The sequence below is a fragment of the Lepidothrix coronata genome, unplaced genomic scaffold (assembly GCF_001604755.1).
Source record: "Lepidothrix coronata isolate B3197 unplaced genomic scaffold, Lepidothrix_coronata-1.0 Scaffold54, whole genome shotgun sequence".
Classification (NCBI taxonomy): Eukaryota; Metazoa; Chordata; class Aves; order Passeriformes; family Pipridae; genus Lepidothrix; species Lepidothrix coronata.
Window position 1 is genome coordinate 154,525 of NW_016690234.1, and position 20,759 is coordinate 175,283.

General features: G+C 50.6%; 1 protein-coding gene across 4 annotated transcripts; it reads right to left on the minus strand.

Moving 5' to 3' along the window:
• Positions 1 to 11,113: 11,113 nt before the first annotated feature.
• On the minus strand, positions 11,114 to 20,308 carry IRF8 (interferon regulatory factor 8). 4 transcript variants are annotated; one of them, XM_017816347.1, is made up of 9 exons: positions 20,280 to 20,308; positions 18,395 to 18,569; positions 16,954 to 17,137; positions 15,864 to 15,952; positions 15,274 to 15,385; positions 14,966 to 15,013; positions 13,878 to 14,264; positions 13,171 to 13,286; positions 11,114 to 12,296 (listed from the first exon to the last, which is right to left on the minus strand). In XM_017816347.1, exons 2-9 carry the CDS (start codon positions 18,566 to 18,568, stop codon positions 12,120 to 12,122), a joined length of 1,287 nt encoding a protein of 428 aa, XP_017671836.1. In that variant the 5' UTR covers position 18,569; positions 20,280 to 20,308; the 3' UTR covers positions 11,114 to 12,119. The 4 variants fall into 4 exon arrangements, with proteins under 4 accessions (XP_017671836.1, XP_017671832.1, XP_017671835.1 ...); XM_017816343.1 differs by lacking the exon at positions 20,280 to 20,308 and adding an exon at positions 20,082 to 20,104; XM_017816346.1 differs by lacking the exon at positions 20,280 to 20,308 and adding an exon at positions 19,012 to 19,354.
• Positions 20,309 to 20,759: the final 451 nt, after the last annotated feature.

Below are 20,759 nucleotides of genomic sequence, written 5' to 3' on the forward strand. Positions count from 1 at the left end.
CCGCCGTTCGGTGATGCTGCATCCAGTGCCAGCGGATCCACTGCCTGGAGGATGTCTGGGAGGCTGATCCCAGCTGGGAGTGTGGGAAGAGCCAAGCCAGCACTGAGAATGATGATGCAGCGTTGTTCTTGTGGTATTTCTGGCCCAGTCAGAAGTGGGAAGTATCAGAAATCTCATGAGGCGCAGCCTGGCCTTGTGAGATTTCCAGCTATTTTGCAAACCCCCTGGGGCCTGGATTCATCTCTGACCTGCTTTTCTCTCTCTTTTTATTGTTTATCCTTGTAAAGCACCCTTTTTCCCTAAGAGGATGCTCAACTCTGACTCCCACCCTGCTGTAGGTACAAGGACAGGGCCAAAGTCCAAGAGTTAATGTCCCATCCCACCCTGTAACTTTCTGCACCAAAAAATGGAGTCCAATGGCATCAATAACAGCAGGAAAAAGGAAATATATATCTCTCATTCACTGGAGTACTCAATATGGAAAAAAAAAACCTTCTCCCCTGCCCTGCAGCTTCTCTGACACAGCATTTATTGAATAAGCAAAGCGTGGGATGCAAGAGAAGCTCCTTCATTAAGGACTGACTCTATTAAATGTGTCTCTCTCCGCATGGATGGGTCCTGATATCCCCAGGCTCATCTCCTGCACCCATGACTGGCAAGTTGGAACTTCAGGGACACGGGACACAGCCACCCACAGAATTCAAGGATCAGACCAAGGGAATCTACTCCCCCAGCACGGCAGCTGGAACACCAGCTCCCTTCCATCAAAGCACATTTATCTCCTTCAGGTCCAAAATTTGAACACTTGGACAAAATATACCTTTTGGAATTTTGTTGGGGAATTTTGTTTGCTCCAAGTGCCGTCCAACCTGGCATCGAACACTTCCAGGGATGGGGCAAACCACCTGGAAAGAGCAAATATGGCAAGAGCATCATAGATTCATAGAATCATTCAGGTCAGAAAAGATCTCTCAGATCATCAAGTCCAACTGTTAAAGCAGCGCTGCCAAGGCCATCACTAACAGAGGTGATGAAGGAGAGGCCAAGGAACGTGCTCAAACCCATTACTAGACACCAGTGAATCCACCCATGAGGAAAAGAGGGTTGACAGCTCTCAGGGCTTTTCCCCCTTCAAGATCTTGCTGCCAGGCCTCAGAGATGAAGCAAATGGGGGGTTTGGGTTGAGCTGGGCTCTGACAGGAAAGCAGCTCACGCCCGACTTCTCTCACCGAGATGTAAATGAGCCCCGAGGCCACCAGCCCTGCACCCACCCCGTCACCATCAGACACCGGGTTTCATCGAGTCACTTTTTCTGCCAGAATTTCTGGCAGGAAATTCTGATTTTTACAGCAGGGGCATCCCCAGGCTCAGCGTCCCACGGCGGGAAACCAGAGAGCTGAGATCTCGGTAAGAGCAGCGCAACACAGAGTAATTAATTTCCAAGCAGAGGCCAAAGTCCAAATTCAGACCCCAGACTCATTTTGTCAGAGGGGATGGATCTCATCCTGGGGTGTGGCTCATCCCAGCAGAAAAAGTCATCCTTGACTATTTAGGGAGCTTCAGTTGAGTAAAATAAATATTTATTTAGTGACTTTTGTTTTCCTGTGCATGTGAGTTTTGTGCACTGGAGCTCAGTGGTTTAATTTTTTTTCCTATTTGCCCCTCAAAATTTGGTGTTAAGCCAGAGTTCCTCTTAAAGTCCAAGCTGAGGAGGAGGCTGTAACACAAGCACAAAATAAATAGCTGCAAAAGAAGAGGAGTTATGGGGAGGCATTTTTTCAGCTCGTTTCAGTGAAACTCTGGTTTTGCCAGTGTAGAAAACTGAGAGCAGCTCTTGGTGCTGGGGAAAAGGAGCTGGGGAAATTTTTTTTGGAGCTCTGTGGATTTTCAAAGCTTAAGCACTTGATTTTGTAGGCAGTGGGGCTATTCTGCAGCCAGATAGTCACACCTGCAGACTCAAAAGCTGATGGAAAAGTGATGGAAAGATCCTGGTTTTGGGGAGAATTGGGTCTGTCCCAAATCCAGCCTGAGAAAAGCTGATTGAATGTCCAGAGCAGCGGCTCTGACTCTGCCAGACTCTACTTCTGGCCAAAAAAATAATAATAAATGGTAAAAATGGCAGAAAAGTAAGGAATAGGAGAGATATGATCAACTCACTAATATTTCTTATCTCAAGAAAAAACAGAGGTGTGCTAAAGTCAGCTCAGATTGGAGTCACAGGTCTACAGGTCACCACGGATTCCCGGAAAGCTGGAATTACCACATCATGCCCAACAGACGGCTCAGGATGGACATGAACCTTTACAGCATGACAATAAAAGAGAAAACAAACATTACAATTCATTCTCAACCTCCTGTTTTAAGATCTGGCCCTGCCCTGAAATCAGATCTCCTCTTTGGCAAGACCTCAGCATCCATCAGTGATAGCCACACAAATCAAGAGTGAATTATTAAATTCCCTGGGCTCATTTCCAGCCTCACCTCCACCGACGGCCTTCCAGTGATGATAAGGAACACGAGGGCTCAAGGACAGGGTCGTGATGAAACAGCTCCTCCCAGGAGCTTCTAGTTATTTCGAGATGAATGAAATCACCATGGTGCAAGGTGAGAACCAGCATGAGCAGCCCTGGGTGATTCAGCCTTCAGCAAACAAAACGTGGGCAGGCAAGGTCCTGCACCTGAGACTGAGGCTGCTGTCCAAAAATATTCCATAGGCTGCAGGCATCATTTATAGCCTTTTTATCCTTTCTCACTTTAGAAAGAGGCTGCTGCAAACTCTACCAGTTTCATAAAAATTAGGGTGAATTCCTCAGTGCTAAAGTGTTTTAACTATTCAAGATGTGGTTGACCCAACCCTGGAAGTGTTCAAGGCCAGGTTGGACGAGGCTTGGAGCAACCTGATCTAGTGGAAGGTGTCTCTGCCCATGGCAGGGGAGTTGGAATGAGATGATCTTTAAGGTCCTTTGCAATCCAAACCATCCTGTGATTTATGAAGAGCCAAAATTAGGAGGGAGAACCAGAAAAGACATGGTGGCCAGTGCAGCAATAAACACAGTGACCCCTTGTCCTCCAGCAGCTCTGTCACTTCACTAGAAATATGGCAAAATTTTTGAACAAGGCAAAACCAGAGCCAGGTTTTGCTTTCATGCTCCTGCTTTCACATCAAAACTTCTGTATTGAAAGGTAGTTTCAAACTCACAGCAGTAAGAGCTCCAGGTCAGGACAGAATATTTTGGGATGGAAGGTACCTTTAAACGTCATCTAGTCCAAACTAGATGGCCCAAACGGCCATGCAAATGGGATGGATGCTTACAAGCCCAGACAGACACCTGAGTCTGCTACTCAAAATCCTCCCTGATACTCAAAACTCTCCTGCAATGACATCTCTTGGCTTCGTGACTCATCCTCAGGGTGGTAAGAAGCTTCACCCAGAAAGCCTGATGAGGGAAAATTAAGAAGTTGTGCTTTTTCTAAACACCCCAAACCATTGCCTTCCTTGAAAACCCATTTCCCCTGAGCTATGACCACTATGTATTTCATCAGAGGACACAGCCCTCATCCAGAAAGGCTGCAGAGATAGGGAAAGGGGATTCCAGGGTTCACTGTCCTGAGCGCTCACACTGATCCTGCCCCACTCCAGTTTGTAGCTCAGCTGGGGCTCAGTGTTTCTCCTGGGAGAGCTGCACACCATGACTTTGACTGACATGGCAAACCTGTAAAACCCCTTGGTTTCTCACAACCCACAGCAAGGTTAAAATTACACCAGAATTTCCAGACTCTTGTAAAGACTGAGAGTTTCCCACATCCACCCTGAGGGCAGAGCCATACAAGCTGGGGACAACGGGTTTGTTTTCCTCACTGTGCTTGGTCTGATGTTGGTCTCCTGCCTCATCTCAGCCCCACGAAAGGAGTCTCAGTGCTGTCTCTTGCTGTGGTCAGGAAAGAGGAACCAAGGCAGCACCATGCACTAGAGATGCTCTCAGACTCATCAGGAGGAACCCAGGAGATTCCCCCTCTTCCAGGAGCCACTGGTGCCACATCCTGCCCAGTCTATCCTCTCCCCTCCCCTCTCCACATAGTCCAGCTCCTGGCCATCACTTCATAGGAGCTGGTCACCATAGCCATGAGTGGGTTAAGGGCATTAAACATGTCCATGGAGAAAAGCTGTTCTGGGGATTACAACCTACCAGATTACAGATGCAACATGTGGTCCAGGCTTCTCTCAGCTACCAGGTTTTGGGTTCAGTTCAGCCACACTTGCTCCTTCCTCCCCCAGGGATCTATTGAGTGCTGTTTGAGTAGCACCTGGGCTGGGTGGACATTTGGCAGCCCATGGCATGGCAGATGTTCACCCTACTCTCTTTACTTCCTTCGCTGTGTCAGCAATGAATTTTTCTCCAGCCATCATCATCTCTCACTTTCCACCACCTTTTCGATCTCCTGTTTGGTGGTGAACACCACAGACCACCTTCCCCACCACGAGACTCCTTCCTCCGGGCTCTCCTTGCCCTTGCTGGTGACACCAAAAGGAAACATTTCCTACTGCTTTTTCCTTCCTTACCTGAAGTGCAATCAAGTGGTCCCTTCTCTTCACCTGAAACGCCCTGCCCCTGAAAACAGAGCTGAGAGGCTCTTCCCATCTCTCCATGGAGAGAGTCACCTCCAGACTTCAGCATCAACCCAGGGAGGTTGCAGTGGTTGAGAGCATTTAGGAACAAACACAAAAAACCCAGAGCAAGAACTTGGGTAGGAATAGCAAAGCAAACAGGAAAATTCTAAATATTCGGGATTTTTATGAAAGAGTTGTCCAGACTCTCCTCCAAAGTAAAACCAGTCTATCTTTTTCAGGCCAGAGATGTAAAAACATTCCTCAAAACGAACTCTCTTGCTGTTTTTCAGCTATGATCACTGGGAAGACCAACCTGCAGACACAACCTGCCTTTTGTGCCCCGCAAACGTGTTCATGAGCCAGATTTATCTTGAGGAGAAGTGGTTACTTCTCAAGAGAAATACAGAACAGAAAGATACAGACAAGGGAATCACTTGTTTCGAACCACCGTGCTGCTTCCACATACCTCAGTCCTCCCCTGAAGCCCATCAGAAGAAGAACCAGAAACCAGAGAATGTTGGAAATTGATATTATTGAAACCCACGGTTTACTTGCTCCAAAATTTAAAATCAGGTTGTCATTTTGGGGCTTTGAGCAACCTGATTTAGTGGAAGGTGTCCCTGCCCATGGCACGGAGGTTGGAATGAGATGAACTCTCAGGTCCCTTCCAAACCAAACCATTCTGGGAGTCTGTGATTTGTGGTTCTCTGTAAAACACTCAGCACAAGTAAAACTTTACATAACCCACGTGAATCACACTCTCAGTGAAAGCTGGAGTGACTCTTCTGAACACCAGCTACTCTCACACTTTATGGGGAAAAAAAAAGGAAAAGGAATGTTTCTCCAGGTTGGGGTATTTTTTTTTTTAATTGTCACATTGTAAAGATCTATTTGTGGAATGGCCTGAAATGCCCTTTTGCTTCTTCTCGTTTTTGTGACCATTTTAGGACTGAGTTGAAGTTCTTCCATGTCGCTCTAACGAAGAGCAGCAAAGGCCCAGATTACCTGGTGTCTGGGTGAGTTGTGGCTCCCACAAAAAGCTCCAGCTGGTTTTTAAGGCTCCAGGCACCTCGACGCATCAGAGTGTTTGTGTTATTGCAAACAAATCATGTGCAATAAAAATATATGCTCAGAGCAGGACATAGCCCCTAGCACATGCAAACTCGGAGGGGGGAAGGGAGGGGACTTCAGCCTGGAATTGGTTTCACAGACCTGGTCTCATAATAAACACAAAGTTCTGAACAAGTATCACCGTGTTTCTTCTTGTCCCTGTGTTATTTTTGCAGCTGTGGCTTGGGTGGAGCCTGTTTTCATTACCTTGTATCTGGACTTGCAGGAGGAAGAGGTCATCTGTCAAAAATGGCTTCAGAAGAGTAAGTGGCTGTCACACTTGCTTGAGTTTGGGATCTCCTTTCCTCTGTGTGAGGCCTTTTTACAGCGAAATTCAGCTCAAGGAAATCCTGCAACTTCAGCCTCCTCACCCTCAGCATTTCCCACTGCCTCCTCTTACTTCTTTTCAGACAGGCCCCATGGAGCTGAGATGTCCAGAGCTAATGAGGTACCTTTGGAGCATCCCTCCTGTTGTCTGCACAGGTCTGACTTCATGAGACCTTGGTCTGAAACATGAACCATGTTCCAGCAGACGTGTAGAGTGACCACCCAAAGCAAGCATGAATTGAAGGTGCCACGTAAGACCAATTAGAGCACCGAGCAGTCACACAAGTGATGGTACAAGTCCCTCAAAATCCACCAAAGTCAACTCTTGGTGGGTTGTCCTGCCAGGCTTCCATCACAAAGCCTCATCCTTGATGATAAGAATATCCAAAGGGAGTATGAACCCCTTTGGAGAGGGAGGTATGAGTCCTCATGCAGCTCTCCTGCCTTCCCGAGGGCAGGGAGGAGATGTCCTGCCAGCAGTGACCATGTGGAGGAGGCTGCTTCCCATGTTACGACATCCTGGCAGGAAGAGCCCAGAGATGCTCGTCGTGGACAGGCTGCTGTGCTGAAATGGGGCATTGAGCAATCAAACCAGTTGGAAACCCTGGTGTCTAGAAATAAAAAGTGACTGTTTGTTTTCTAACGCCTCTATAGGGGCCCGTGGGGGCCCGCACCAGGCGGCAGCAGGTTGGAGGAAGCAGCTGTAGCTGGTTGGTGTCGTATTCCTGAGCAGTTCAACTGTGAGCTGGGACCTGTGATTGAGCTGTGGTTGTCTCTCTGTGCAGAGCACTTGGCCTTTGGGCTGGAGGGAGACGCCTGCAGAGTTTTTCCTCTTTCTCCAGGTTGAATTGGATGAAATACTCACCTTCCTTCTCCCCGGTCCAGCAAACCTGTTCTCCATGCAGATTTGTCACTAGGTAACTCCTCACACTGTGTTTCAGGTGTGTACAAGGAAGGGGTGCACACTAGTTGTCCTCATGGACACCAGCTTCTTATCCTGAAGTCACATGCAGCAGTGCTTTTGGCATTTGGAGAGGGGCATGTCTTGGGAAACTACAGACACATGTTCTGAACAAGACTGATAATGCTGCAGGATATAATCAGGCTCATTTTCTCCCAAGGAAAATGATTCCCAGTGGCACAACTGACTTCTACTCATGACAAATCTCAGGAGTAAGTAAGGTTGACTTTGAACCCAAATAATGTCCCCGAGCCAGTGAGCAAAACATCAGGGGTGGCTACAGCATTTATAATGTCTTTTGTAGCACCCAAAAATCAAAGTGTTCACCATGGAGTAGATGCTTTTATGTTGGAAGACTTTAGAGAAGGGTCTTCCCACATTATTTGCCCTGATTCAACCCTTCTGTACTGGCTGATAGGACGATTGGATAAGCATGTTGCTCCTCTTCAGACATGCGTGTGAGGAGAACAATGTATCTCCTGCAAGTTAAGGTCAGTCTTCCTTCCTGTAAACCAAGCTCTGCCCTCCTTCCCATAGGAAACCTGCTGCTCCTGAAAACAGGAGTCTGTTAGCCTGGGCATCTCCCAGAAAGTACCTTCCCATGCCTGCAGGGATTGCAGCCCTCTCCAGAGAAGCAGCAGGTCCTAGTACTTGGATAGGCCTCCCTGGAAAGCAAGGAAATATCTCCACATTAGTCAGGAGTGTAATGGTACTACTTCTCCAACTCAAACACGTGCTCAAGGTGTAGGAAACCACCAAAATAGAGCTTTAGGAATAACAGCCTCGGAGCTGCTCATTCATGCTGTCACAATGCTGCTACAGCAGTGAGGATCATTCAGTAGAGGGGATGCAGCCTGTGCCACAGATGCTGTATGCGGTGGGTACATCATTCCCAGTGTCTGGGGATGGCATCCTCAGCCGCAGATTTGGGCAACTGTTGGGACTTGCCAGCGGACAAGCCACTGACGAAGGAGAGCCGGCAGCAGGCACTGAGGTTTCACTTCAGTGAGGCAATAGAGAAGAACCCAAATGAACAGAAACCAACGAAAGTATTTGAGTCACCGATCGCCCAAAACCACTAAGCCAGGGCACAGCTGCACCAGCAGCTCACCGGAGCTGCCCGGGGCCAGGCACGGTGCAGGGATGGGTGCCTGGGATGCAGGTGCTGCCGCTGGGTTGGGGCACTTCCAGACCCCAGCAGCTTCCCGGGTGGGGTGATGAGGATGGCAGTGCCCTGCCTGCCAGGCCAAGAGGCTTGCAGAAAAAGTGAGAGAAGTGCAGAAATTTCTCCTGGAATTTTACAAAGGCCGCCTTGAGTCTGGGCCAGACCATCCCCGTGTGGAAGGAACGCTGTTACCTCAAAACCAGCTCCAGTCTGCTGGAGCATCAGCCTTAGAGGCTTCCCTCATGATGAATTTCACGATAGGGAAATCCAGCTCGGGCCAGGCATTAAGCCCAAGCCCAATACTGCTGCAAGTCCTACCTGAGCACTGAGCAAAAGAGACCCCTGCCCACAGTCATGTACACACTGCATTGTCCCTCTTGCACCCCTCCTCTGCCACACAATGCTGTCCACTGTTTCCTTCCCAGTCCCTCCACAGCCAGCAGGTATCTCCTCTTGGACATGGCTGGGAAGCTGTTTGGGATGGAAGCTGAGGTGCTGGTTTAAGGTCCCAAACCAAGCTCTGGGCTCGGAAACACGATGACAACACTAAAAATAACCAGTGCAACAAAAGGTACCTCCACTCCCCACGGCTCTTCCGTGGTCTTGGGGTGAAAACTGAAAGAGCCCTGAACACGAAGCAGGTGGCTCCAGGCGAGCACAGGATGGTGGTTTCTGAGGAAGGACTTGGCCCAGCACATCTGGGGAAACCACAAGTGGTGTTTCTTGTGTCCCAGCCTCCAGCCCATCACGTGTTTCACAGGTGGGCACGTGTTGTTCCAACACAGACCATAGTGGGTGCCTTGCTCCCACCTCTCCCTGCCAGGCACCTCACCCACAAGGGGGTGAGTCTTCCTCATGCTCCACCAAGAGCTGGATCAGGATTAAACCCTATGGGGGACACTGTGATGGTCCTCAGGAGGAGCAGAGAAAGGTTCAGATGCATGCTGATAGTGCACCCACAGGGTGCCATCCCCACCTCTGTAACCAAGCATCCCACAGGAGCTTACAGGAGTTGGTGGCTCCATTTCACTGGGATCCTGGTGCATTCTCAAAAATCTTGGTCTTCAGCCATCTCCACTCACAAGCACCAAATCCAGGTTCTGTAATGCCTGCAAGGAACATGCACAGGGACACAGGCAGGACGACAAGCATCCCACCAACATGGTTGCAGCACAGACACAGGGACTCCCTTAATCCTAATGTTTGATCACAAAGTTCAAGCCGATTCTCCCATCCCAGGGCACTTTTTGGGTGCTGTAAATTGTGTGTTGTCCACTGTGCACCTATAGCTCTTTGGGACAGAGGCTGTAACTGCAGGGGGCTCGGCTTCAAGTCCCACAAGAGCTGAACACTTGATTTTTTTAGGGAGGCTTCACTGTGAAGGCTGAGTTGCCCCCCCCCAAAACAGCTGCAGATGTAGAGCCTCTTGGTAGACATGAGCTGTGGTCAACTCACCTCAGGTCAGGGTCCTCACACCTTGACTGTGTCCTGAGGACACACTCATGCTTGGGAAGGGCTCTGTCATTCACAGAGAAAGGCAGATTAGCACTTTCCTGCTACCTAAGTAGAGAGGCCAGTTTTGCATCGACCTCCTCAGCATCTTCTAAGGGAACTCAGTCTCCAGCTGCCTGGATCTCCAGACATCCCCCTCAAAAGTACCTGCATCCCTGGGGTCTTGAGTACCAGGATCATCCCCATGAAGACCAGTTCTTCCCTACCTGTGCCCCTTGGCAGGGCTGCCCCAGACCACATAACAGACCCTGCTGTGAGGAAGGAGCTGGAGTTCACCTCTCTCCATCGCTGGGGCAAGGGGACAGTTCAAACATGGTCCTCACCCTTCCAGAACCTCTTGAGGTGTTGTCCCAAACACAGGCTTGAAGTGCAGGCAGGTGAGGGTGCAGATGCTCAGCTGCCCCTGCTGCAACATTGACCTCATCTGACCAAGGCAGATGCTCCCTTCTCACCCTTGGTGGTTCCCAAACACCACCCACCCCCACTAGACCAGGCCCCATGAGAAACCTGGATAGAGAAGTGCCCTGGTTTCCACTGAGACAATTTTTTTCTTAGTAGGAGTGAGCAATGGTATTGTGCATAAGTTATTTCTCTTGGCTTTTATTCCTTTTTATAAGTATCATTATATTTATTTTTTTTAAATTAGAATCACAGAACAATTTGGGTTGGAAGGGACCTTAAAGCTCATCTCGTTCCACCCCTTGCCATGGGCAGGGACAATTTCCACTGGAAGTGGAAGCCAGGTTGCTCCAAACTCGCCTTGGACACTTCCAGGGATGGGGCAGCTGCAGCTTCTCTGGGCAACCTGTGCCAGGGTCTCCCCCCTTCCCTCAAAGGGAAGAATTTCTTCTTTAATTAAAGAATTTCTTCCTAAAATTATTAAACTGTTCTTATCTCAAGGCACTAGGTTTACCTTTTCTTTCCAGTTTTCCTCCCCTCTGAAGGGGTAACAGGGAATGAGCAAGTGGCTGCAATGTACTTGGCTGCCCACAAGATGACAAAGGGAAATGCTCCCAACTCCCATGGGAGAGGGAAAAGAGGAAGCCTTTGAGCAGAACCATAAATGGCTGCCCCCATCCCATCCCATGACCTCGAAGCATCACAGCCCAGGGCACAGAGCTAAGAACATCCAGGTCAGTGCTGTGGCAGATGAGCAGGGACATACCTTCATCCTCCCTGGGATGAAGGATCTGCAAGTGATATCCTTTCCTTCCCTCCATTGCATTACAGCATTCTGACTCATCTCTTTCCTGACAGAAGATGAATCCAGGAAGTAATGGAGCAGGATGGAGCTGATAGAGGCTTAACACAGACCCCACCACAGGTAAAACCAAATTACAAGCAAGTCAGAGACACCAGACTCTCCCCACCCGCTTTGAGACCCCACCCATTGCACCCAGAAACCACCTTGCAAGAGAAATACAAAATTATAGCACTTTAATTGCAGGGAAATAAAAAAAAAAAATTACAAAACAATTAATGAACCTCAGGCATAAAATAAATAGGCAGCTTGGTGGCACGCCCACATGTGCAGGCCTGGTTTGTAAGGCACCAGCCCCATGGCCCAGCAGGTCCCCAGTGCTGGGGGCACACACAGAGCATGTTAACAAGGATTTACACATGGATGACGCTGCCTGGTCACGCTTGGGAGAGCCCAACACGTGTGTTTGGGAGGGTGAAGCCAAACTATTCACACTACGCTGCGATCTTTAAAATTAAAGATTTATATATATTTATATAAACTCTGTCTCTGGTTAGGAAAAAATTAAGATTCCTATAGTTCTTATATTCAACATTTACATATAGAATCTCTGCAACAGTTTCCAAATTTCAATACACTTTGTTATTAAAGAAACCTCATAGCAAAAATAAATCTCATAGCAAAAATAAAGAGGAATTTCAGAAGTTCTCCTTGGAAGGCACACCCTGTCTTCCATCAGCAGGACTCTTTGGAGGGGGAAAGCTGATTCCTAGAAATAATTTCCTAAATTTGAGCATTTTAAGGTTATTCCAAGATTCACCTCCTACAAAATTACTATTCTCAGCAAGGTCCGAGTTGCAGATAGTGGGGGCAGGTCGTTATAGCTGTTGATTTTTGGTTCTGCTTGACTGGCCATTAACAAAGGCAACACAAACAAAGGCAACCCTGCCTTCCTGCACAGCTTGGACACTCCCTCCTCCCCCAGCCATGAGCTATAAACAGTCCTGGGACTACAAAAAAAATTATTTTTATCATAAATTGTTTGCAGAATGGACACTGAGCCCCCAACCTACTTGCTCATGGCAATTTTTACTACTGGATTTATACTGACTCTGGACTGAAAACAGCAAAGAACAAAACCCAACTTCTCTTAAAAGGGATTTTAGGCACTCATGGGACTAGTTTGGGTCTAGATCAACCCAAACCACCACACTCTGAGTGCAGAGGAGGAGGCTCAGACAGCAATCTGTTGGTTTTCTCGGAAGAGCGGCCGCTGGTGTGTCGTGCAGATGTCCTGGAAGATCCTGTACACCTGGTCATGCTGGGGCTCATCAGCCATGGGGAGCATGGGGTTGCTGCTGCAGGTCTTCCCAGCCTCCTCCACCACCTGCTTGACATACAACTGCTCCACCTGTGCAAGAAGAAAAGACATGCAATAAGCCAAGGAATAAAGGAGCAGTCACAGGAGCTCCTCTTAGCAGAGACAGAGGTACAATGACAGGCTTGGGGGTGTCCCAACACATACAGAGTGATCCTCTGGTGCAGACACCCAAGGTAGGAGGTGACCAGGTCAGAAAGTTGTGCAGGGAGGCACAGCACCAGTCTCTGACCATGTAAAGTCCCCTCCAGGACCTCACAGACTTGGTGGGTCTCTCCTTGCTCAAGGAGGGATGCAACACCCTCCTTGTGCCCTCTGTGTCATGTCTCTGCTGCTGCAGCCTGGTTGGCCTAAGAGACTCCAGTAACCCTCTGCCCCAAGGCTTTTTGACCCCAGAATTGCTGCAGATCCTCCAGGGAGAAATTTCTGGGCAGAGCCATGAGGACTGACCCCCTCATCCCACCCCCTCTCTCACCCTCCTGAAGGTTCCCCAACCCCACTTCTGCCAACCACAGTTGTTCACCACATCTGATGGCTCATCAGCCTAAATCAGGGATTTACTTCCCCATTTCCCACAGGAAAGGGAAGAGGTCCTAGTACCAAGAAGCAGGAGCAGGAGGAAGAGATGATTTTCTACAGCTGTTTAGAAAAGCTTTTACCATTCAGGAGCTTTGTTTACAAACAAGATCCACCCAGATCAAGGAATTTGATGAGAAACAGCCCAAGCACCTCTCAGGAGGCTGTGGATAAGCCAACACTCACATCACACCTGCCACCCCACCAATTCAGGCACCCAAATTCCCTGCAGCTCCAGGGTTTGAAGCTAGAGCCCTATTCATGGAGCTCTGCTGTTGAAATTCCCACCTTTTCTGGACCATATTACCCTTTTTTTCCCTAACCTCCATACCTGGACAAGGATGAGCTTACACCTCGGTGGCACAGTGTCTGGGAACTCCTCTCCAAAGCACAGCATGACTCTGCTGTCTGGGAAGCGGCCCTGGTTGTTGTAGTACTGCTGCAACTCTGCAAGGAGAGGGCAACACTTGGAAGCTGCCAGCCCTGGTTACACAGCTCTGGGATCAACCACCCTTTGCTGTGAAAGGAAGCTGTGGGCTCAAGAGAAGCCACTTTTGTTGTGCAAAGACTCCAACAGGGACGAATTTGCCAAGTGACCCAAAACACCAGGTTATTTCTTCCTAGATCTGGTAGCATCACCTACTCATTCAGAGCACTCGGGAACCCATCAGTGATGGGCAGTGATGACTTCAAAGTGCCCCAAGGAAAAAGGGTTCTACCCTTTCAACCCCACCATATGGCCCAAGGGGGTCCTTCACTGGGTGCAGGCTCCAGAAATTCCTTATGCATTGTCCCAAGGCTTTGGGATCCCAGAACTGCTTCACCTTCTCCAGGGAGAAGTTCCTGGGCAGAGCCATGGGGACCACCCCCCTCATCCCATCCCCTTCTCCCCCCTCCCAACTCCACTCCTGCCCAGCATGGTTGTTCACCACATCTGTTGGCTGATCAGCTAAAATTAATTAGTTTGTGGATTTATTTCCCATAGGAAAGGGCAGAGGTCCTAATGTAAAGAAGCAAGAACAGAAGGCTCCTACAAACCTCTGAAGAACAAGTTGGTGTCAAATATCTTCACCACCTCATCTCGCTCCAGTTTGTTGGGCCTGTCCTTGTAGACCACGGTGTTCCCGCTCCAGAAGACCCTGCCCTGGCACAGCCTCTTGATGAAGATGCCCTGCTTGTTGCTGTGCAGCAGGACACCCCTCTCCAGGTGTCCAAAGAGCTTCCTGGTGATCTGCTTCTGGCGGTCGTTCGGGATGGCGTCAGCCGAGGGGAACCGGACGTGCTCCAGGGCATCCGGGGCATAAAGCTTCTCCCCGTGGCCAGAGGGCTGGCCCAGAGCGATCCTGCAGCCCTCAGAGCATGAGGTGCTGACGTGGCCCACCAGCTTCCCGCTGTAGTAGAAGCTGATCACCATCTGGGAGTAACCTGGAAGGTGACGGGCACAGACATCTCATCAGGAGAAGGCAAACTGTGCCTGCTCCTCACTGCAATGCCCAAACTCTGGGAGCAACTCTCATTCGATGAAGAGACATCTCTCCCAGGGCATTTATAGACTGGTACAGTGCTGGTCAGAAGTGAGCTCCCAATATCACAGAATCATTGGGGTTGGAAAGGGACCTCTGGAGATCCTCCAGTCCAACCTCCCTGCCAAGGCAGGGTCACCCAGAGCAGGTGACACAGGAACACATCCAGGTGGGTTTGGAATGTCTCCAGAGAAGGAGACTCCACATCCTCCCTGGGCAGCTGTTCCAGTGCTCTGCCACCCTCAGTGGAAAGAAGTTCTTCCTCATCTTGAGGTGGAACTTCTTGTGGTTTAGCTTATGGCCATAAAATATATGGAACTCCCTCTCCTTGCTGTGGGCAGATCCCCCCACACCAAAGGCATGGCTGATCCTAGCATCCCAACATCCCAGCACAGCACCCACACCAGGGCCACAGAACAGCAGGTAGGATGTGTCTCTGCTCAGTGTGAAAACCCTGTGGATAATCAGGAGGGCGCAGCACCTCCTAAACCCAGAGCAAAGCCTCCCTCTCAAGGCAAGGAGCAGAGTCAGAGCCACCTTCTGCCACCACACACAGAGGCTAAACCCCAGAGAGGTATCCAATGTCCAGGTGAGGTGCCTTACCTGAATGATACTGCTCATAGCCAGAGTATCCGTTCATCAGGGGCAACGCTGTGGGCAGAGAAAGCCAAGCTGAGCCTACATGCTCATTTCCCAAACCCCAATCCCCTGTTTCCCTCCACCACCATCCTGGTTTTCTGTCCCAGGCTTCCCAGCTCTGACACAGGAGATGCCAGCAAAAACTCCCAGTTTAAATATTCTTAATAAGAAAGAAAAAATGCAGCTGCTGTCTGTTACATATCACTGCACAAGGAGATTTTTCCTGCCCCAGACAAACCTCAGTCCCAAACACCACACAGTCAGCCACTTACCAGGGTTGGGCTGCTGCACCCACCAGTCGGGTATTGGGGGGTTTCTGCAGGTCTCCTGGGGGGGTGAGGGGCTCCTCTTGATGATCCCCAGGTATTCATCCACACAGGGGGGCTATGGAGGACCAGATACCGAGATCAGAGCAGGTTTGATGCCTTGGGCAGAGCTGCCCTCCAGCGAGGCACTTGCAGCACTCAGAGAGGGTCCAAATGGCAATGCCAGAAGGACGCCAATGAATTTTTTGGGTTGGAAAGACCAAGTTTGGCATTGCCCGGGTTGTACACTCGAATAACACCCTCAAGAGCTACTGAGCAGAATCAGCTGGATGTGACATGGCTGAGAAGGGGAACAGAGCTGTGACACAGACTCCATCCCCTAGTGAAGGTCTCACCCACCCAGATGCCCATCAGAAGCAGGAGCATCATCATAGCCACACCCTGATGCTGGCTCACATGGATGAGCTGCAGAATCCAGCACTGCTGATCCCCAGAGCTTTGCAGATTGAATTTTTGGGAGACAACACTTTATCAGACAACTTGGTCCATCAGTGCCCCTCCAGCCCAGGTGACCTGCAGCCACAGTGAGGACTTACCTCTTTGATGAGGTCATCGATTGCAGAGGAGCTGCAGTCCATCTCCGTGACATCATTCAGGTTGCTCCCATTGCCAACACCTGCTTTACCTGGAAGGAGAGGCAGGGATGCAGTGAGGACACACACACCTCATCTCAATGATGGGCTTTAAAAACCTTTCACACCATGAAAGTTATAAAACCAAGAACCACAGCACTGCACAGCCACGTAACAGCACCTTGGAGAGGCTCACAGCCCCCTTCTCAGTTGCTTTTTAGGACCAAAAATTAAATTTATAACCCATTGTCCCACTGCACAGCAAGCAGCAGCAAGGCAAATCAAAATTCTGGCTGGTAGCAGAGACAGAGCTAGAGCAGAGGAGAGGTTTGGGGGCTTTTTGAGCACCCCAGAGACTGGGGCTGCTGCTGCTTCTCCTTTTTTCCACCAGCCAACCCAGTGCACTCATGCTGCTGGTGGGAACCTGCAGTGCCATTTGCATAGAGGCAGCACAGCCCCCTGTGTGAACAGGCTAGAGGAGACAGAGATGCTAAAGGCAGATTTCCTGACAGCAAAATAATAATTTTTTTGCAAATTTTAAACTTAAATAAAAAAGGAAAAAGCACACACACACACCCCTAACCACAAATAGAGATATACTTAGTGTGACCCGGGCCACACCGGACATCGCAGCAGTTCTGCAGAATTGCTGCTCCTCCACCACTGCTGGCAAGAGAGGGATTAATTGCAGCTCCCCACCATCTACACAGGGCAGGCATTGGGAGGACAAGGGGTTTGGGCTCACGTACCTCCCCCAAGCAGGGAAGGATATGGGATTTGCCCCTACAACATCCTTAGGGGATGGAAGCTTACACAATGCTGCAGTTGTCCCCTAAGTAGCTGTTTAGGGGGTTAGAAAAACAAGCCTGTTTTTTCCTCCTCCCCTCCTGGCACCACAGTGACATGGGGACATCTGCAAAGCAGGACAAATAAATAGACACGGTACCAGAGCAGGGTCTGGCCAGGAAGCTCTGCTCAGACACAGCTCAGCAGCACGAGTCCCTGGTTACAGATGGACCCACAACAGGGCTCAGTCCTTCACTGGGGCACTCACATTTCTGCTCCTCCTCTGGCACGATCCTGTAGACCTTGTATGGCTCAGAGATGTCCAGCTGGGACCTGTCTGTCACCTCCTCAAAGTCAGGGCTCTTGTTCAAAGCGCAGCGCAGCCGTGTCTTCCACGTGGCCGGCTCAGCTTTGTCGCCTTCTTTGAACTTGCCTTTGAAGACAGCCCAGGCCTAAAGCACAGAACAACAACAGAAAAAAAGAGAAAGTAATCCTCCACCTGAGCTCTACAAACCCTCTCAACCCCAGGGAGGAAGGAGCTGGGGCTTCAGAAAACATTTTGCATCTTGCTCTGCCCCTTGCCCCCTCCCAACCATCCCATGGGTATTTGCTGTTTCACTCCTAGACTGCAGACAGATGCACAGCCCCCACACCTGGAGGTGGGGATGTAGGGCAGCACTACCTGCCCCAGGGACGCAGAAAACCCTTTTAAAACTCAAGTTTTAAAAAAGCAGAGGTCAAGATCATAATATCTGGCTTCATATCTGCACCAACTCAGAATACTGGGAATCTGAAGAATCTGAAAGTGTTGTTCCTAATACCCCAGTAACACCTCAAATAAAAATCAAAATAAACTTCATTTTCCAGCTCCTGACTAATAAAGGAAAGCTGGTTTCCCTTTAAGATCAGAGCATAATTTGTGCTTTTGGTAGGAGAATAGATTTTACCCTTGAAGGGAGATTGCAAAATAGGTATATTTTAAATATACATATTTATTTTATAGCTCTTTCTGTATCTTCAGGTGATTAATTCAATGCCATCCTCATAACTCAGTGCTCTCAAAACAGCTGTTAACCAGCTGTCACTGCCCTGAGAGTAAACTCCCTCACCAGTACAGATATTTGGGAGTGGGGGCAGAGGGAAGGGAATTCCTGGGTAAGATCTGACCTTTCTTTTTTAGTATGGAATTTTCCCATTTTAACCCTAAACTGGAAATCCCCCCTGCTTCAGTGAAATCCTTCCTTCCGTCCTGCTAAGTCTTTTTAGGTGTTTGGGGTTTTTTATAAATCCAGCCTTTTACCAAGAAAAGCTGACAAGTTTAGAGTAGGGCAAAATGAACACACTGAGCTCCTTCTCATGTAAGGCCTGGATTCAAATATGATGAAAGCAAACCTAGTCAACCTGTATGAACTGGGTTTTGGTCTCAAAAAGCAGCTCTGGATGGGGCTGTGAGCCTCTCCAAGGTGCTGTTATATGGCTGTGCTGAAGTTCTTGGTACCAAAACTGGTACGAACATTTGACAGAAAGGAATAAATACCCCCAAAAGAGCCTGGGAGACCAATTGCAGGGTGAAGCATCTCCTGCAAGGGTTAGAGATGCAAAACAGACTCATTATGGACACGTCCCACCAGTGGGACTCATCAAGGGGACAAAACAGCACCACAGAGACCACAATTAACCAAGAAAAGGCATCGAATATCTGCCCCTACCTTGAAAATCGAAGCATCCACCTCCTGGTTGTAGTCCTGCTTCCCAGCGTGCTTCCAGGGGATGCGGAACATGGATTTCTCCTCATTCTCCCAGATGAGCCCGGGGTACATCTCGCTGTCGATCTGCTCGATCAGCCACTGCCGGAGCCGCCGGCCGCCGTTCCGGTCACACATCCTGGATGGGGGGAGAGGTCCAAGCCCTGTTAGCTCTCCCAGGACCATCCCACCACAGCTGGAGCACAGGGATCAGGCTGGTTTGCCCCGTGCACAGCTGGCAGTGGCACTGCCTGCAGGGTCAAGAAGCTTCTGGCATCTTTGAGAGTCCCACGTGCCAATGTCTGCCCATGGCAAGGGGTTGGAATGAAGTGATCTTTAAGGTCCCTTCCAACCCAAACCGTTCTGGGATTCCACTATTCTATAATTCTGTGACTAAAATACCCACCGCTGCTTCTTTCACAATGACAAAAATCAAGAAAATTTCCTCTGAATTGCTACAAATTCTTTCTCCAGCTCTATCGAAGCTCTGCTCACACAACCAGCTGACTTGGTGCTCTGCTTACTCCTATTTTGCTGGGGGATAAGTCACGTAGGAAGCAGATGGATGGGGATTAAAGCACCTGAGCAAGTGACAGCAGACAGGATGTTCCATGGCAGACACCCATTAGTGATGGGTCTTAAAGCTGTCCCTGGTCTTGGCACAAGGATCTGCCCCAGAGGAGAAGCAGGCACTGCCTATTTGGGGAGCAGGTGCTGATTCCAAGCAGCATTCCAAGTCACCACAGGCATGGGGAACACACAGCCAACCTTTGGAACAGAGGGACAATGCCAGGATGGAGGAGGGTAAGGCCAAATCACCCTTGCTGGGGACCTCAGGTCATTTTTAGCCAAAATCACTGGGTGACTTCATGAAGGACCCATGAGAAAGCTTCTCCCACCCAGCTGGAAGCAAAGTTCCAGGCTCAACCCTCCCTGCACCCCCAGTCACCTCCACGCCATGACCTGCAGGAGCTGGTGGCCTGGCAGAAGTGACCAGCAGCCCCAGGATCAGCTCTCAAAGCATTTTGGGCTCACAGCCCTCCTGCAAATTTTACAGGACTGCCTCTCTCTCATTCGTTATTTACTTCTCCATTGGAAGATTTGGGAAGAAAATAAGCTGTTCCCAGCACAGCCTGAGACACAGCAGCTCCTATGGGCTCCCACCAGCTCTGTGCCACCAACTTCTGCCCAGCAGGACACAGTGATGCCCTCGGCCATCCACAGCACAAACTCTGCTTTTAGAGATCGTGAGAACAGCCAAAACACCACCGAGGGCACAGCTCTGGATCCCAGCTGAATGTTCCAAAGGACACAACACAGATCATCCCTGGAGGGATGGGGGTACACAGAGCCTCTCTGGGGGCTCCTGCACCAAACCTGTCACACCAAGAACCGCAAAAAATCCTGCTGAAATGGGACTCTAAGTTACCTCATTTTCTAGAAAGCTTCTCCTCGTCACTGCCAGAGGCCGGAGCTCCATCTCCGCTCCCCTGGAGGCTCAACAAGTCCCCCAGGCTGCCACCACCCACGCGAGCCAACACACACAGGACATGGGCAAGGAGACCTCCCCACCTCCCTACTCCAGGGCACCGGCCGCCAGAGGCAGCCCCGGACCATCCCCCTGCGGTCCAGCACCGCAGCTCCAGCTCACCCATCCCGGGCTGCGCCCCGGGGCAACGGGGGCAGCGCTTCCCGCGACCCGCAGTGGACCACAAACACCGGGCGGCGTTCGTCCCTCATCACCACGGTCTCGAAAACCCCCTGTCCTTTCCCGCAGCCCAGAGGCGTGCGGACAGTCGGGTTGGGGGTCGGTGCGGGTCCCTGCCCTCCCGCCGCTCGGTGCCGATACCTGCCCAGCGCCGCTCCCGTCCCGCTCCCGGTGCCGCACCCGCGCCCCGCGCCGCCCCCGCCTTATATAGGGGCCGCCGGGGAGGGGCCGGCATCGAACCCGCCCTCGAGCGGCTCCGCCAATGGGAGGCCGCCTCCCCGACACGACCCCGACCAATGGGGAGCCGCCCGGCGGGGCGCGCGCGACCCGCGCCGCTTTCTCTGAAGCGCGCGGCCTTCCCCGAAATCAGCTGACCTCGGGGGGCGGGGCCTCGTGGGAGGGGGCGGGGTCTAGCGGCAGGGGGCGGGGCGGGGGCGGGGCGGGGTGACCCGCCCATGTCCCGGGTCAGCCTCGGGCCGGTTCGTCTCCGGTGCTGACCCGCACCGGGCTGAGCTCAGCCTCGCAAAGGTCGGTCCCTCCCCAGCCCCAGACCAGCCTTCCCTGTCTCAGATTATTCCACCCCCAGTTCCAAACCAGTTTCCCCAGTTCCAGACCAGTCTC